This window comes from Ischnura elegans, chromosome 1 (genome assembly GCF_921293095.1).
Source record: "Ischnura elegans chromosome 1, ioIscEleg1.1, whole genome shotgun sequence".
NCBI classification, from domain to species: domain Eukaryota; kingdom Metazoa; phylum Arthropoda; class Insecta; order Odonata; family Coenagrionidae; genus Ischnura; species Ischnura elegans.
Window position 1 is genome coordinate 92,841,543 of NC_060246.1, and position 19,788 is coordinate 92,861,330.

Below are 19,788 nucleotides of genomic sequence, written 5' to 3' on the forward strand. Positions count from 1 at the left end.
AGAGGTTTCCCATCATTCCTACTTAGCCGTCGCGTTTTCGCGCGCTTGAAAATTTTCACTTTTTGTTTAATCGCGAAAAATAGATATCATCATTAAAAAATCTAAAAGCGTGAAATACGTACTCCAGGAGTAATAATCTTTCGATTTAGGCAATAAAAAAATAATAGGAAACCACCCTATTCATATGAACAAAGCATGATTGACCGTGAACCAATGCCGTTGGTAGGGTTATAAACACTGAAAGGAGGGAGCCCAACTACCCTCGGAGTCCAAGATAATGCGAAGTCCCCACTGGGAAGGGTCGAAAAAGGTTGGCGCTGAGAGTGCGTGATTATCAGCGAGATCCTTATTAATGGATGTCCTACAAAATTGCTCCGTACGGAGGGGCCGGAAGAGTCTCTTGGGGCTCAGTACAGCAATCATACTAAGGTGAGAACACCACCGTCTTGAAAGGGTTAAATAGTTACTTAGTGGGTTGCATTGCCGCAGGATGACAAAAGAGTTCACTTAGATTGGAGACCCAAATCACAAACACACAGCAGATGCACAAAGGTTAAGAAAAGACTTAGCTGTTTCACAAAATAAAATATATTTGCGACCGGTTTCGATACAGCGTATCATCATCTGGCAATTACAAGTATCAGTACATAGAATTTATACCCTTGAAGGCGTTAGAGGGGTGGTGGAGTGGAGGTGGAGAAAGGGGGGAACTTCGGAGTACCCATTATTGGATGCAACTAGTTTGATTGTGTTTAGCTCCTAACCTTTTCTTAACCTTTGCGCATCATGAAGGAGTTTCACCATGTTATGCCAACCACCATCGCATTCAACACACAACAGGACCCCTATAGGGAAATTATTTGAAGGGATGAGAAATTCTGACTGGGGTAGCAAAAAAAAATATTTTTCATGAAAGTGGAGTAGGCTTCCAGAAGCTCATGACATGCTCTTTGAGTCAGAAATTTTGGTTCATGGATGTTCTTTAAAGGGAAGTTTTGCACAAAATTTAATTATCTTTAGAGCTCAAAATATTTTACTTTAATTACTGAGAGATTACAAAGAAAAACGATATACTTACCAACAACATAGAGCTGAACCTCTTCAGGTTCTGGAAGATCAACTCGAAAAGTAAGATTTGCAAGGGCACATGGAGACATTTTTCTTAACTTGAAGAAAACACCCTGAAATATGTTCACAAGCAAATATTGAAACATTTCTGCCAAGATAGTTTCAGATTTCACAAATTTTGATGTAAATTTTAATTGTTAGCTTAATCTACAGTGGAACCCCGATCTATCGTTTCCACATTGATCGTTTTCCCGCATTCATCGTTCGCCGTTCCTGGTCCCAAATAAAGTTCCATAAAGACAATGTAATTTTTTCCCTGCGTTTCCTGCGACATAGGCAACCTATCCAAACATTCCCGAATTGATCGTTTTCCTGCATTCATCATTCTTTTCATCCATCCCCCTGAAAAACGATAGATCGAGCTTCCACTGTATATGGCAACTAATTGCTTACTGAATGGTAGGACCAGACTAGATAACAATTCAACCACCTTGTCAAGTTGAACCAAAGGATGTAAAATTTCTTTGCCTTTAACAGGAAAAATATACAAAGAAAGACACCCTGGAAGGTACCCTTTAATAAAGATGATCTTTAAAAGCCTGACATTATTTTCACTCTGTGGAACCAAATTCAGCAGAGTGCACCATTTAAGTTCCTTACGTAGAGGGATCCAACATTAATGTATTTCAATAAATATTTTACTCTGATTTATCATTTATTTGCTGGTAAATAACATTGTTTCTTAAGGTACCATTGATTCTAATTCAAATCAATACATATTAATTTCTTGCATTCTACATATTTTATCTTTTTGCATCCATTCCTTAAAGTCAACTAAAGATTTTTTGGTGGCTTTTAATATTATAATGGATATTTGGCAACCAATTACTCAAAAATATTTATAATTATTAAAACTAATTGTATAAATGCCTAAGTTTAATTAATGAACTGCTCTCTAAGGCTAATCTTACGACTAATGATATTACGACCGCACTATTTACCAAGACCTATTAATCTTATGCACGATTGCAACCAAGTGGAAAATTTGTAATCTGAGCAGAGTAATCATGGCTGAAATTCCTCTGGAAGTTATAATAGACATAATTTTCCGGAACTATTTGCAATTCTGAACAGCCATTGTGTAATGCATTGTGACCAGTTGGGTCATAATTTATTGCTCCATTGCATTTAATGCTGCAAACTGCATTGCAAACCATAAAAAGGAACACACAGTGAAATTCAATTATATTTCTATTTGAAGAAATGGCAAAGGAGAACCTTGGATGAAATATATGGAGCAGGTGATGAAGGATGCACAACAGGATAATTCAGTAAGTGCTAAAATATTACATGATAGAAACACTGAGAGGAGCACTACATTAAACCTATCTCCAGATTGCTGAATGTTGATGATGATGAGGGTTAAAGTGAATCTATCACTAGTTACTCTAATCAAGGTCTTACAAGGAGAAATGAAACATGGAAAGTATAGTAGAGTTCAAAGAATTTGATACAGAACCAACAGTTGTTGTTTATGTATAAATATAAAAGAGGATGTCTGTTTGTCTGTCCGCTATTAGTTTCCATACGGCTGCACGGATTGCGACCTAAGTTAAAACATAGATGCATCTCATGCTCACGAACTCCATACTGCTATTTTTGATTGCGACCTTCGCATAGTTTCCTCATTACTGTTGGTTAAGTCACGTCATAAAACTTCTACGGTTGGACATCCTAGGCAAACCTCTTGACATGCTTAAAAAGAAAACATTAGAATCCTATATGACCATGAAATCCAAGTTCCAAGTTTCCCACTTCCCTTGGTGTTATAATTCCCGAGCAACGACGGGTGGCCTCCTACTATAAATGTGCCAAAGTGTAGGGCATACTTGAGATGAAAATCTTACCTGTAATAATCTGTTGAAGTGAAGAGCAATTGTAGATGGAGGACCAAGAGAAAGAGGTTGGGTGGCACTGCCTTGACCTATATGGCTTACTTGAGGAATGCCCGCAGCACTCGAAGATAAACTTGAACTTTGGTACTGGGAGCCCAGCACAGATCCTGCAGGCGGAGGCGATAGCTTAGCACGCCACACCTGAAAAACAATCATGATAAAAAGAAATGGCATATATATTTAATCACTTAAACTGTAGAAGATTAATAGCAAAACCGCTAATACAAAATTTCTTCAAAGTTAGATTGGAATATTTGTCCTCACTGAAGATAGTGCAATTCCCTTTATTCCCGATAAAAAATTGGTTTTATCATTGACTCCAAATTTTATATCAATGAGACAGAAGACACTAAATAAACTGAAAATGACTTAAAACTTGAAACTCACCTGAGAGAACATCTGGAGGTTTCTCACCACCCTCAAAGGGGCTTTGGGGTCTAATACTGGAGATGGACGAAGACAAGAGAAGCAAGTAGGAATCTGACAGCCATGCGATGAGGAAAGAGCTGAGGTAGCAGAAAGGGGAAGACAATAACAAAGTCCAGGAATTCTTTCTGTAGCAGCAACATGAAAGCCTTTGGGTGGAAGTGGAGGACCAGCTACTAATAATGCAATAGCTTCAGCATCTTCATCATCGTCTACCTGCATACAAGAACAGAAAACAACACCATTAGGAAAGACAAACTACAAATCAAACATCTTCTGAATGATCAACAGGGGTTAGTGCCTCAGGGCACTTGACCAGCATCACATAAACTATAGTGAGAACTTGAAATCATGAAATTAAAGGGGAAGCAGAAAATAGGAGCAGCTTGCATGCAAAACATTTTATCTGATCAAGTTATATCCACAGATGTAGACACATAGGCATCTACAGTGGAACCTCGTTAAAGCGAGTACGGGCTATAGCGACACCCCCGCTATTACGAGAGATAGCCGATGCACCGTCAATTGACCCTATAATAAGCGTTTTAAAAATTCGTTTTTACGAGACCCTTTCGGCGTTGGCTCTCGCCATAGCGAGGATTTCACCGCCGGAAGACTTTCATCAAGACCCCTTAACCTCTGTAATTGCTAGCGATCTGTTAGAAATGAAGTTAATGGAGTGCTCAGTCTCAAATATATGTGGTAAACTGTCGTTCGATAAATATAATGATTGACGAAACAATGCTTTGCATGATGCACAAAGGTTAAGAAAACACTTAGCTGTTTCACAAAATAAAATATATTGCGACCGGTTTCGATACAGCGTATCATCATCTGGCAATTACAAGTCTCAGTACACAGAATTTATACCCTTGAAGGCGTTAGAGGGGAGGTAGAGTGGAGGTGGAGAAAGGGGGGGAACTTCGGAGTACCCATTATTGGATGCAATTAGTTTGATTGTGTTTAGCTCCTTCATCCTGTTGTAATTCGACAATGGAATCAATCATAATCTGTGAAGCATACAATGTATTGCTGATAGTTTGTGAGAGAAGTGGTGTCTTGAATTGCGGTGTATTATTTGGTGGAGGGGGTAAGGGAAGGGAAGGTAGGTTTGGGAAGTACGTCGCTGATGGGTCACTGCACGGTGTAGCCGAGGGTTGGTAATGCTTTGCATGATTTTTATTCAGTGCGGCGCTTATAAATTGTTTGAATAGTTAGTCGTTATTTGAGTAAGGAAATTTAGTGATGCAAAAAAACATCGCCTTTCGCCTGGATTTATGCTTACGTTTATCGGATAGATGTTTATCTGTCGCCGCACCACTTCTGTTCCTGTATATCTGTTCGTAACAGGTATATTGGCTATTATTTGCTCCACCTCCACTAAAGCGAGAATTCGCTATAGCGAGTGTTTATTAGTGCACCGTGGGGTGTCGTTATATCGAGGTTGCACTGTATATTTGTAGAAATATCCCATCACCATGTAAGATGGAAGGTAGCATAAATTCCACAAGCTTATCCATGACAAATGTAGATCAGACTTTCTTATTTGAAAATCCTATTGTGATCCACTCCACTGTGATATGTCATACGATTTTAAAGACATAGCAAAGTAAAATATACCTCTAGGACACATGTATCTTTATTTCCTGCAGACAGATCCAGTTGGGGTAGAGAGTGCTGATGTTCATCTTCTCCTGAATCATCAGTATCAGAATTTCCACTGCGTCCAGTGCCATTGGGCCACGTGTTTTCCTGGGTGAACTTAATTGTAAAAGGGCATAACATTACAAAGCAATAAAATAAGCTCATAATAAAGACAAAACACAGTTTGGATAAAAAAATCACAAACAAGCAGAAAACTTGCTTCTCTACCAACTGAAGTCTATATGGTTACTTGGTCAGCATTAATTCACTCTGTGATCTTTGCTAATGCAACTATTTCTTGCAAGATAAAATAGGCAATCAAAGAACTTCATATTAAATAACCACTTCAAAGAATAACACAAAATGAAAAAATAAAAATACTCATAAAGGGAATTTTGACCCTAAATACCTGGTAATATCATGGAAATCAAAATCTAGCTTAATGCTAAATTTCAGATATAGTGGATAAGTCATCATTAAGAAAAAGCAATAACTTCTCATCAGAGGAAAAAAAGCAATTTTTCCAGAAAAATACTAGAAATCTTTTCAAACCCAGTATAATGAAGGATACCCTGAAATATCGATGATGACTGAATCCCTGGGTAGAACCTTAAATTAATGACTCCAATTGGAAAAAAAATCTCCACATATTCACAGTAAAATAGGCGAGCATGATGGAATAATATGGAAATCCACGAGAAATTTCTTGGTGGTTAACATTTATAAAAATAACACCAAAGAAACTGCCAAACTTTGGAGGCACTTGCAACTTTTCACATTAACTCCCATTCTGTTGAATATATAAGTTTTCCCTATGCAGACTGAAGCTTAAAGTTATTCTAAGTCCAAACATGTTTCATTTGAAACTCCCGAGAAACAAGGCCAGTCAGTTTTGAGCATTGTGCTGCCTAAGCAACTTTCCCCACATCTACTCATACCATAGAGGTGGGGTGAGCCCGTGGAATAAGACAGTGCATGCTAGTATTCCCATCGTGCTGAATCACCATTGCTAATAGGCACACTACAAATAAACTTCTCATTTCGGATGAACTCGGAAGCCAAAAAGTGTGTATGGGAGGCTTTTTAATGGCTCAGTCTGCCATCATTTTGCGTGGGTAACAGAAAACATATTGCTGACAAAATTTAAAAAAATCTTCAGTTTAGCATACATTCCATAGTTTAGAATTCCACATTAAAGATTTTCTACTGTATGTATTCAGCTTTGATTTTATAATGCATATTACATAAACAGTCGAGCAAGACAGGCTCCTTGAACAATGTTGAATTGAGGTGTCTGAGGTATTTCAGTACGTTTAAATGCTGAAGTCTACAGGGTCAATCTGTAACCATAATGACAAAAGTAGACAGCGTCGTTGAAACCTTAGAGCTCATAAACAGCCTCGAAACGTAATAAATTTTTTTCTCATTCCTAAACTAAAATCTTTATTGAAAACAAAGCCAATTTCATAAATAAGTCTCATATTATTATTAACAGAAGAGACTATTTAATCACAACAGAGAAAGGATCCACTGTATATGATTACAATGATCATATAAGAATTGTGCCTCACTTAGATCTCACTTAATGAATGTGCAATTATGGTTTACAAGTATCATTTTTAGGAAATAATTTCAGTTAAAGTTCTGAGAAGATTACTTACCTTCGGTGGATCAAGTAAAAAAGTTTCTCGACACCTTTTCACGGTCTCTTCCAAATTCCTCTGCAATGCATCGGCTAAAGCCGCCTGACTCCCAGTGATTTGGCCACTCTGATGACTGGCCTGTGGACGTACGCAGGGCACTGTTGGTTTAGGTAGGGCTGACACTAGAGCACCAGTTCCGGTGGCAACTGCAACCAAAAGCTTTTCTCCAACCCGCACTTCAACCTTTAAAAAAAAAGGGGAAATAATTGCATAAGGAACACAAACAACTAAAATAACATGTTCATGGCATCAATTCAAGGTAAAAAAAAACATGAAATATCTAGTTTTCTTATGATTATAATAAAATGAAACATTTTTTGCTGTACTTAAAAGCATATTTTTTCACAAAATTTTATAATAAATATGGATATCGTTTATTTATACTTGAAAAGATCTACTATCACTCACATTTCAATCCTGAAATTTGAAAATAGAGTACCTCTACATATTTTTAAAGTCACCTTACAGTTTCTAATTGATGGAATTAAAAAATGAAATACTATAGCCGCATCTATATTTTTTCGAGCATGATTGATTATGCTCAAATATATCCCTCAATATTTTGAACATCATGTGGAAGACCCAAATTTGCACAAGGCTAAATTGTTACAGTAGACTCTTGTTATTACGAATTTCGTGGGACCGAAAAAATGGAGGTTCATAATAACAAAGTTCATAAGAACTTTTAGGAATCATCTCAAAAAAACACATACCTCGACAAAATTTCTTGTCCCTTAAATCTCTGTACTTAAAGTCGCACCGCGGAATAGCTTAAGAGCCATGTGTATGATATACGTACATAAATTACAATTATACAAAGAAACAAGCACATTAGTTGGCAGCAAAAAGTGTTGCTTTCCTGCAGAATGTAACACTACATTACAATCGCTTTAACTCACGATTCTGACCAACTGATCTAGCTGCACGTGCAATGTGGCTGGAGCCAAAAAAAATCGCAGTCCACGGGGAAGAATGGGTGAAACACTGAACAGTTCCTAACTTCACAACGGATTAAGTGATATTTTGCTCAGACTGTACCAGAGAGAGAGTTCCTCTGTACCACACTGCATCACATTGTCCAACTCCAAAGGCACCAAATTTGAAATTTTGGGAGTGCTTGAATTTTTAAAATGTTTGTATCTCTGAAATTTAAGATGTCCTTCATTAAGTTGAGTGACTTAAACGTAGTGTGATGGTTAAGACGTTGCGTAGTGTATATCCACCTAAATACCGTCGGTTATCCGTGGTACTTCATAATAAAGTTCTCTTTGTAACCGCCGGGACAGGGACTGAGGTTTGTAATTTTGTAATAACAAAAATTTTGTAATAATGTTTCTTTCACTAAACATTGGATAAGCCTTGTTTAAAGTATACCGGGACTAGCCGCGGTGATAACTTTTACGGGAGTCACCCGCAATGCACAATCGTGAGAAAGATCCACAAAGAAAAAAATCATTCGCCTTGACCGGGATTCGAACCCGGATCCCCCGATTTCTGGTCAAGTGCTTTAGCCAGTTAAGCTACCAAGGTGTCATTCTTCCCTGTGTGTCGGACATACATCTTGTCCGGTAGTGTCCGAAAATATCCACAGGGAAGAATGACGCCTCAGTAGCTTAACTGGCTAAAGCACTCGACCGGAAATCGGGGGATCCGGGTTCGAATCCCGGTCAAGGCGAATGATTTTTTTCTCTGTGGATCTTTCGCACGATTGGATAAGCCTTTTCGTGAGGCCATCAATTTGTTTCGTAATAAGGTCGCTCGTATTTACGAGGGTCTACTGTAAACACTCATCTCCACAGTGACAACGAAGCTGATTCAAATGTGGCAATGGTGTAACTATCTAATGCAATATTAACCAAACATCCCCTGCATCCTGTAACCTGTGCGTCCACAAAGGTAAAGTTTATACAGGGTTCCCCTCTAACAAAATTATATAATTCACGGTTTTTTCCAGGTTTTTACTGTCTTCAAGTCATCAAATTCACGGCCTTTGGATAAGCCATTTTAAGCCGTGAATGCAAATACAGCAATGACAGTATCTAATATGAAGTCAAAAATATCTCTGATGACGTCACCTATCGTTAACAAAATTCAGGGCCTGCTATAGGTTGTGAGTGGGAAAATGCAGAAGGCAGGGAAGTGAAGAAGTGTCTGAATTTTTGAAAGGGTTATGAACACTTTGGTTACCAGTCTTCCGGCTTAGGCACAGTCTTAAGGTCAATGTGTAGTCATGGCACACAAACCTATAAATGCACTTTGAATACACTGGTGCAGATAAATCAGGGTTCCCACTCTAACTACATTATAAAATTCACGGTTTTTTCCAGGTTTTCACGGTCTAAATATCATCAAATTCACGGTTTGTAGATAGGGCATTTTAGGCAGAAATATTGATTGCGCAACAATCATCGGCCGCAGGTTAACTAAAAATGTAACAAACGCGACAGATGCCTTGAATGCAAATGCAGCAATGACAGTGCTATCTCTCATGACGTCACCTATTGTTAGCAAAATTCGACGAGCTCTCGACACTCCGAGCGGGGGCCTCCCTCCCCAAAGTGACCGCTCTGACTGCATTTCGAAAATCTATCAATCAATGCCATCATCAAAAAATAATTGTTTGCATCGCACTTCTGCCAATCACGCAATCAAGTACGTCTCTGAACCGTGTTTCTGCGATGAGAAATAACGATTTTGTTAACTTTGCTTAAATGGCTAAGTTAATAAAATTGTTATTTTTCATCGCAGAAACACGGTTCAAAGACGTACTTGATTTCCTCCACTACAATCGCAAATTGCTGAAATCGGGCGGATTCCCTTTGATAGCGCATCATGAGGATGTTCTCGAGGTTGGTAATTGATACAACGAGCCTGCTAGTAATTCTACCGCTATAATATCACGGCTATGGTTGATTCGAATCAGGTAGGTAGGGCTTCAGGTAGGTAGGTAGGAAGCTTCAGCGGATGAAATCGCGGAGGAGATAAGAGGCTTAAAAGATGATTTAGAAAAATACTTCGACAAAGCAGGATGAGCACAACGCGCAACATCAAATGATTATATTGCCCTAGACGATGATATCTAGGCTTGCGACAATGCGACGCCGGTACCTACGTCGGATGAAGCAGCAGCCAAGACTAGTCATAATAGCAGTGACGACGAAGATGAAAGTGAGGAAGTAATTTCACCAAATAAAAAAGAAGTATACGCTGCCCTCCAAACATTAAGATATTTTGATCTGGCTAACGATTTAGATCCCCAATTTAATTCCCATTTATGCAAGTGAGAAACCATGGGAAGCGGCGATGGAGAAGGGCAAAAAGCAAAACAATAACGGATTTTTCTAGGTAATATCTTTTCATGTATATATTAGCCTTCCTGAATAAACAACTTAAATATCTTAAGTATTGGGCTCTATTTACCACGAACTTATTTTTCAGGCTACTCGTAATGAAGACGCACTTCTAACTCTAACCATGAACTTTCTTCTCGCGTGCCTCCCCGTTCTCCCATTCCGAGAGATCTTTCTTTCCAAAGTCTTTGTTTACTCCCTCATGCGGCCTTCTGCTGATCTTGCTGACACCCACCTTATGCATCCCAAACCCCTCCTTCCCCAGCATTCCCCATTCACTCCCTCCCCAAGGTGACAGGACCTTGAGTGCATCGTAAAAAAATACGGCCCCCAAACGTAGACTGATGCAGAGCTGAAGACCCTTTCCCCACCCTTCTTTCTCCTGCCCCTTCACCCCTCGTTATGCTGACCACACTTCTTTCCTCATTCCACCCTTATTCAACCCTCCCCCCCTCCCCCCACTGGTAGCGTTCTCCGACTGTGGAGAAGGGCATGGTTCATCTTTACCTGCAACGGGGGTAAGTTTTTAACCGGAGAGAGGCTGAAGAAGTATCTTCCACTAACGGGGAAATGGTGCCGTGCTTATAATTATCTCTCTTCTTCTCTGCTGACTTTTCAATTTAAATTATTTTCTTTGCTCTTTCAAGACTATATTTATTTACGATTATGGCGTGACTATTTTTTAGTGGTAAAACTAAGAAAATCTTTTCTCTATGTCAATGATCCTTTGTATAACTTTCAATACGGCGGCGAAAGGAACACGAAAACTAAATGAGGTGAAGGTACAGGTTTTTGCGTGTCATTTTTGGGAATTCACGCAAGTGAACCAATACTCCACACACGTTGAGAAATGATGAAACGTCTCTTGTAGGAAAACAATCAATGTGGATAATAACACTTCTCTCTTTATTTCTCCGATAATGGAAGATGTTTCTCCTGTTGTTTTCTGGTTGGAACCTTGCTCCTGTCGACATAAAAGAAGAGAGACATACTATATGAACATAGCACCTCACACCCGGTATGAAGAATATGCTCCTGATGATGAATAAAGTCTTTCATAGCAACGTCTGCAAAGATGATGGAGCACAGTAGCTGGATGGAGAACTCAAACAGAATTTACTTCAAATATTCGCCAGAGGATAATCATATCCTACGTAATTTATGATCGTAACTGAATCTCAATGAAAATAACTAATTGAAAAGATAGCACATTCAGCTGAAAATACGGAGTAACTCTAAATATTAACTTACGAAGGTTACATCGGAAACGGGTTAAGGCCCTCGTTTTTCTTTTTTTTTTCTCGTCACTGAGCGATAGAGGGCGACATAAATGGCGATTAGGCCCTTACAGTATGGTTAGGCCGGCTGGCGCTAAAATTCCGTGGGTGTTGGAAACAAATATAGGTACATCTTACGCGTACTTAATAGTTTCTATTCGCTCCTAACCACAAATTTATAACATTAAATTCTTATAATAAACTATGCAATTCATTATTTGATTACGTTTTCTAAACTGGTTGGGAATTTCTTAAGCAATCGTTGATATTGAAGTATGTACAAGAAATGGGAAATTTATGGTGGTATAATTATTTAACGATCTTTCACAGCATAAATCGATAACAAAAAGCCTTTTCTAAGAATTCTACCGTGAATAACCACCGAAAACATTTAAATAAGGCCACTAAAGACAAAAAAGGGTGGAAGAAACAAAAGCGAACATTTTTTCGTGACTTATGAAAAAGGTTTGAAATTACGAAACTCGATTTTAGGAAGTGCCAATTTCCCGGTCCCACTGACTTTGTATAATCGAGAGTTTACTGTACTAACTAGCAGTGGCAAATCCAGGATAGGGATAAGGGGGGCGGGGGAATGGGAGTTAAAATCCCAGCAGCAGTGGGGGTCAGAAAAAAATCACCATTCTATCTAGTGTAAATTGGATACTCAATGGGGGGGGGGGGGGGCTATAGCCCCCTTAGCCCCTCCATAGATACACCACCGTTAACTAGTGCAGATTTAAATAGGTACAAAGTAAGAAGAGACATGCATATTTAAAAAATTATAGCATTAAATATGCTTGCAAGCTAGCATGGTAATTCTGTTTCACACGATATTGAAAATTACCGCACAAATTCAGTGGCAGGTCCAGAAATGGCCTAGGAGATATATAGCCCCCCGTGCCACCAAGGGTATCCAATTTACACCAGATAACTGGTAACTTGGTCATTCCTTGGAAACTTGATTCTTTGCAAAATTAGAAATGAGAAAACCTCAAAGTGTTGTTACCAGCCTCAATATTCTCAAAATTTTTGTCCAGGACCCCACAACTGCTGGGAGGTTACACCCCAGTCCCTTCACCTAGACCCACCCCACTGTCCCTACCCTGGATCCGCCACTGCACTGTTGAGTATCCTTCGTGTTTCACTTCACCTATGTCAAATGAAACAAGCTTGACTCATATATCAATAAAAGGCACACATTGTACTGTGTGTTCGGAGATATTTCCAACTCAACACTTTCTTCCTTATTGTGACAATAACTAAGCATAAATACCACAATCACTGAATGCCAATTAACATGAAAAGTATCAAAAACTGACTAAAAATCACCTTGAGTCCAAAGACAGCATTCATGCCACACAGTCTAAGTTTATTGGCCAGAGCCCTGTGGAGGTCATACTCCAGAAAGGGCAACCCATCTGAAATGTCCTTCGCTGAGGCTTCCCCTCTTGAGCTACCACCACCACCAACACCAACGTTAACTACTCCCCCGCCTCCCATTCCACCTCCGCCTCCGCCCCCTCCTCCACCATAGCCACCTTCGCCCCTCCTCCCCCGACTGGCATACGCCTGAATCAGGGACCCCACACCAATGGTGGCTAACCCCTCAGGGGGTTCACAAGTGGCAAGAAGGACATCAGGAACACATCCTCTCCTGAAAGATAAAGGATTAAAGTACAAGATAAAAACATGACTACCATCCACAAATGATCACTCACTTATTAAGTCCTAATCAAAGATGAACTGAAAAGGTTGAAAAAGTAACCACTTATAAATTAGAAAGTAATATAACAGAGAAATTTCACATTATCCTGTCAGGCAACAATAATAATTGGACATTTAACAAATGTCCCTAAGCATTATAATAAACTCAACAACTTAAGGAGGGATCAAGTTCATGATGAAAATGAAATATACAACAGATGAATTATATATCCATTTTAATTTTGACTTGTACTACTGGTTTCTACACATTCATGATTCATCTTGGGGTATTCATCATGGTTCTGGGTTGTGGGATTGCAAAAGATGCCTTCACTACTGGTTATGAAGTGACACCCTGGTGGATAAGATTTTAGAAAAACTGAGAAAGAAACATCCCATTTAGCCAAACATCAGCTAGAAGAAAAACACCAATGCCGTTTCAACCCCAAAATCCTTCACTAAGAGCAAAAGGGACGACCATTGGATGCCCTTGAACAGTGGAAAATCACCAAAAGGAGGAAGGAAGAGAGGATAAAGACTGATGAATGACAATGAATATCAAAACCACTCCTCAAAACTATCCCTCATGCCTTACATCCCACCTCCTTGTCCTTCCCCTGTTCATTCTTACATCAGGTATTAAAACTCCCACAACCCAGAACCATTAGGATACCCAAAGATGATGCTTGAATGCGTCAAAACTAGTTGTACGAGTCAACATTAAAGTGGACATGCACTACATTGTTAGCATATTCATTATACATCATCATGTTTACACCATTGACTTTAAGCCCATGATTTAACAGGTCTCCCAGGATTATCAGTTTAAAGATCAATGAGAAAAATCTGGCATTCACCACAACTCTTGATGTAGTGACAAGTAAAATAAATAAAATGGAAGTATCATCCAGGGAAAGTGAAATAAATCTTAGTCCCACATTAGTGTGCATAGTCCTTAATCTAAAATGGAACACCGTAATAGCAACAAATGCTGAATTATTCACACTCACCTGCATAAGGCACACTTGGCCATGCTTATTTGGAATGGGACAGTAGATGGCCCATACGGTATATGGCAAACAGAACAAGAAGGAAAGTGCACTGCACCACTGGCATGGTGACTCGTTGAAGATGGAGGAGGAGGAGGAGCTTGGCTTTGAGGTGGAGACGCTGACGATGCCATTCCCCCCACTGAGCCTGCAACACCTTTCTCCTCGCCAGATTCCCTACTCTCAGATGGATTACGGGTTCGAGTGGTTGATGCCTGGAAATATAGCATGAAAAAGGGAACTATCAGGAAATTGAGGGAGTGCACAGAAACGGAAAGAAAACTAGTTTTTCATTTTTCTTTCACGCCTTAATGACTTTTTACCTCATGCTTCATAACAACAACAATGTCAACAAGAGATGCATAAATAAAAGCAATCACCAACTCCATCAAACTCAACACTAGTTCCCTTTGTATGTGTGTACTTGAGTCACACAAGATTCAAGTCAAAAAGTGTATATTTTTGGAGGGGTTACATAGATGTATTAATGTCATTCTTCGGGGGAGTTTATTACTTTTCATAGAGCCTGGCTGGTATTTAAGACCTATTTGTTTAGGAAAATCATGTTTATGATGACCATTTTCAGTAATTTCATTACCATTTTCACAGAACTCAATAGGGTAGTTCCTTTTATTTTTTGATTGCCTAAATCGAAAGATTATTACTCCTGGTAACACATTTCACGCTTTTAGATTTTTAAACGACGATACCTAATTTTAGCGATTAAATGAAAAGTGAAAATTTTCAAGCGCGTGAAAACGCGACGGCTAAGTATGAAAGCTGGGAAAACGCCGCATGACGTCATTCTGGTTCCCGCTGTCAGCGTGGGAGGTGACCTTGGGGCGAGGCTTTGAGCACTGATACGATGCAGGCTGCTAGCAGGTAGCAGAGTACCCTGCTAGCAGGTAGCACTTGGCTTAAATAAGGATTATTAATACCTTATCAAACGAAGGAAACTTTCCGACCTTAGGCAGTTTTAATAGGTGATTATTAAGACACGTTTCCCTGAGCTCTGTGCCTCATGCATGCATTGGTAATCTCAGATGAAGTAAAACTCCTATCTACTCGTATAGAAACTAGGTCCCTGTGACGTCACATGGCGTGGCATCGCATGGGCGCCAATCTGGCCTTTTTAAAATGCGGTTAAAATTGACCACTGCCATTCGTCTGAACTGGGATTTCTAAAACCAAATAATTTGTATACAGTGGAACTTGGTTAGTACGTTCCTCCTTAGTACGTTTTCCTCCTTAGTACGACGATTTCTCTCGGTCCCGGTACCATCGGAACAAAATACAGGTAAAAGTATTTGGTTAGTACGTTTGAAAAAATTGCGCTTTCCTGGTTAGTACGCTCAATTGCTAGCCGTGACGCAACCCGCAATTCGTTCTCCAGTATCTTCTAAGGCATGATACTAATATATTAGTACCATGTTCTAAGGGTCGTAAAGCTCCGAATTCATAATTTAATTTATTATTACTAGCCATTAAAATTTTTGCATTCATTCCACATATCTTTCTTCGACCGTGATTTATCCAAATGCATTTCTCAATTCTTATGACGCGATGAATAATAAAATACGGCCATTTATCAGGAATGTCTGACTATGCAAAACTGCAGCCAATGAGAAGCCCCAATTTTCCCCACCCCGAGCTCCTCACCTTCTGTTGCCTCTGGAGTGCCCATTGCGCACAAATTTCACGAGAGGGCAATTGTTGCTATTGCACGAGTTATTATGATGAAGAAATGAGTCTTATCCAATTCCCACTTTATCTATAGCAGTACTGCACGACGTCAATGCTACGTAGACGTGCGTATTTGACTACTGCTGCGGGAGCAGACGATGCTCTGGATCTCCACGCGAAGCTTAGCTTAAAAATACTTGATCTCGGCACGAAAGCAGACGACATTAAATAAACTTTAAAAGTAAATTTCAACTATAATGTAAACTCTTCTTGTAATTACCTCGTAATCTAATAATCTTGCGTGTTATTATTTGATATATCGATCGCTATAACAATCGATATGGCTTTATTCCAGAAGCGCGAATGTGTACGGCTGTTGCCGTAATTTAAGGTTAATATAATTTTGTCCAACTTTTATGATGTTTAAAAACAACCCGTTGACATACTCAGGGTTGTTGTTATATTCTCCGAGTATGCTGTGAGAAAAAAGAAATGACTTAGCTTTACTTGTCCTCTTTCTATAAATACAAATAGGATAAATCACGGGAGAAAGACGCCGTTTTCATGTAATTGTTTTCGGGAAATCTATGAAACATTGTGATTTTTCATTCACATGGTATTGTTTTTCAATGTAGCGCCCATTTTCTTTATTTCAAAGGTGAAAAGAGCTCAGGAAGGCGATCCTACGAGAACTACCGATAGTAATTGTAATTATGACGACTTTTCCACAGATTGCAATTACCCCGACTGCTATTTTTTACTTTCCTCGTTAGCACGTTTTCCTGGTTAGTACGTTCATTTTTTGTGGTCCCTTCAGAAACGTACTAAACAGGTTCCACTGTATTATGAATACACTAATGGTGGGTAATGAATCGCAACCAATGCCTTTCGTTTTCTTTGATGAAGGAAACTACCCTATTATAGCCTTTCGGAAAGTAGAACCTTTGGAAAAAAAGCTCTGGAAAATTATCCTAGCCTCACAGTATTAGTTGAATTTTTATTTTTTTCTTGTCTTGACCTCTATTTATTACTGATCAAAAGTTCCTGGAGTTCAAGCCAAATGATGCAAAAGTGTTTTGCCGACGTTTTGGTTTATTTGTAAACCATCCTCAGGGCTTCAATACATTTTAAGATTCCTCTTATATTCCTGCTTAAATTTTCCATTCTTGACGCTCTAAAAATGGGTTATGGTTTGATGTTACAATACAGCAACTTCCTTGGATTCTTTTCCTTGTACTTATTTATTGTAGAGTGAGATGCCGGTGATATGAAAGCGATGATTAATTTTCCTCCTTGGTTGATTAGACAATTAGATTTTTTCGTCCAGAATGGAAAATTTAAGCAGGAATAGAAGAGGAACCTTATAACATATTGAAGCCCTGAGGATGGTTTACAAATAAACAGTAACATTGGCAAAACATTTTTGTAACATTTGGCCTAAACTGTAGGAACTTTTGATCATTAGTATTTGTTGAAGCATTCTTATAAGTCACTTTCATAAGCTGTTTCCAGAAAGTCCTTCAATGGCCCACTTCAATGTCTTGAAACTTTCCAACCTTTTTAAGCTAAGAAAACAACAAAAAACTGCAGGGTAAAAGATAGAAATAAAATAGAGGATATGGTCAAAACTTAAGAAATTCTGTTGTTATACAATATTACAAGAACTATGTATGTACTTCTGAGAGCATACTGGGCTGGTGCAATGCTGTGTAGCAAATGTGTCACAGAGTCTGGATATGAGATTGGAAGTGAAGGATTGCTTCTCTAAATCTTCAGTTAAAATTTTATGGTAACTTCTGTTAATAATTCCCACTACCATTTTCTCAAAAGAAAATATGTTATGATGATCCCCTCTGATGATGTAAAATCCTCCATCTATTAGTAAAGAACAATATACCGTATATCTCCGAATATAGTCCCCCCCTTTTTTCCAAAAATGGCCGCGGAAAAGTAAGGGGGGGGGACTATAATCGAGTGTAATCCAGTTTAGCATACTAAAGGTGACCATAAAGTAATAAATAACGGCATAATGGCTAATGTTCTCGTAGTCTTTCTATTTGAGTATATTTATGAGGATTATAATCGGAGATATTAGTAAATACTGCCACGTTTTACCGGAAATTAAGACAATTTTTACCACAAATGTTGTACAGATACGATTATTCCGATTCAAATAGCATATCGAATATGCGTTTTCACGGAATCCATCGGGTAGCCGCTAATTTTTCTTGGAAAAGTATTGTTAGAATAATTCAATCGACACTGATCACTTAATGACGCAAAACAGTAAATAATTAAAATGAAAACTAAACACACACTATCATTACATCAATCGAACACTGGAATTGAATCAATAGTATATGTACCCTTCGCTCATTTAATAGTTACACGATTTAAATAATTGCGAAAAATAAACAGATAAAGTGAACCTTTCGTGACGATTTAGCATTTCATTGCGTCCGTAGCTACTATACGTCCGTGCGGTTCGTGTTTACAACCACTGCCTTTACCGCCTTCACAGAACAAGAATGCGCAATAGGTGATGCATTTGTTTCTGAAAAGGCGCAATAATCGACGACTTTAAACCAGAAGCGCCGGCATTACTGCATTTGATCGAAATACAGCGACTCAGCATCGAAAGTGTAATCAATTTATTGAGGAATATCTTCAATTCGTCAGGGTAAATAGGATCGATAAATTACGTCGCATAACGTTTCGCAATTATTTCCGCGATATTTTCTTTATTAAAAATAATTTTACGTTCAACAGTGAGGTGATGGATCAAGTAGAAAGATGAGGATCAATCCTGCCGCAGATTAGAGGCCTTCAAAGACGGAGTTTCGATGCCAATTTAAAAATAGCCGTTGCAGAATACGCCATAAATCATAGTATTTACAGCGCTAGCAAAGCGCTAATACATCGCGGAAGTCATTTCGGGGGTCTCGATGCGGCAGATTCAAAGAATTAGAGGAAAATATCGTTGAATTTGTGCGCAAATGCAGAGCAGAAGCTCTTTGTGTAAATTATGCGATGATTCGCGACGAGGCATTGAAAATTGATATAATTTTTTTCAGTTTTAATGTTTGTTGGAAAAAGTTTATTTCTAAATTTTATTACTTTGATATTTGTAAGTCCTGTAGTTTAATTGTTTTGCTTAGCAGGCATTTGATAGGAATATTTTTATAATATTTATAATTTATTTAACACAATTTTATTTAGATTTCCTAAATTCTTCAGGTCACTTGGATTTGTGATGACTTGATGGGTGTGTTACACTGGATCTAAGGAAGTTTCAGGGCCAAATGCAATACTGTTTATGGGCTTTAAGTTAAAGCTTATATATTGACATTGTCTGTAGTCATTTGGAAATCAAAAATATTAATAATTTGTGAAGGTTTAAAAAATACAAGAGCCTTGGATACTTAAAAAAATTTCTCATTTCTTCATTACATCTGGTTAAGGAACTATAAATTACTGATACATGCAATGGATCACAACATGTTTTAGGTATAGTTATTTTGTTGTGATGGAAAATATGTGAACAGATTTGTTCTTAATCTTCACAGAAAATAATAGTTTTTATCGAATCTAGAATCTTAACTTGCTAACCACAGAAAAATTGCCTTCCTTTACATTTTAAAATTTTTCCCAAAACTGAGGTCTCAAAATTGGGGGGGGGACTATATTCGGGGGGGGACTATATTCGGAGATATACGGTACTACAGGCCAACCACAGTGATCTCCATCTCTTATGGATGTTCCACCTATTTTTATTTGAGAAAGCCACTCAAAAGTTCAACCTGTACTTTTACCCTGTAAGCCAAATGTAATATACTACATTTTTACACAGTTTTTCCAACCTCAGAAAAAAATTGAGGCAGTTATGTCATTCACAGAAATCCACCATCATGAAGCTTGCAGATGGCCAA

At 38.5% G+C, this 19,788-nt stretch overlaps 1 protein-coding gene across 3 annotated transcripts in view; it reads right to left on the reverse strand.

The window, feature by feature from the left end:
• The window catches only part of LOC124166342 (C2 domain-containing protein 5), an 84,490-nt gene that overhangs the window by 25,252 nt on the left and 39,450 nt on the right, over positions 1-19,788 (reverse strand). For all 3 annotated transcript variants that reach the window (XM_046543827.1, XM_046543817.1, XM_046543810.1), the window contains exons 11-17: positions 14,138-14,391; positions 12,753-13,077; positions 6,755-6,979; positions 5,070-5,210; positions 3,411-3,665; positions 2,976-3,164; positions 1,079-1,181 (exon numbers count right to left, since the gene is read on the reverse strand). In XM_046543827.1, coding sequence (XP_046399783.1) covers positions 1,079-1,181; positions 2,976-3,164; positions 3,411-3,665; positions 5,070-5,210; positions 6,755-6,979; positions 12,753-13,077; positions 14,138-14,391 — 1,492 coding nt within the window. The remainder of the gene's footprint in view (positions 1-1,078; positions 1,182-2,975; positions 3,165-3,410; positions 3,666-5,069; positions 5,211-6,754; positions 6,980-12,752; positions 13,078-14,137; positions 14,392-19,788) is intronic.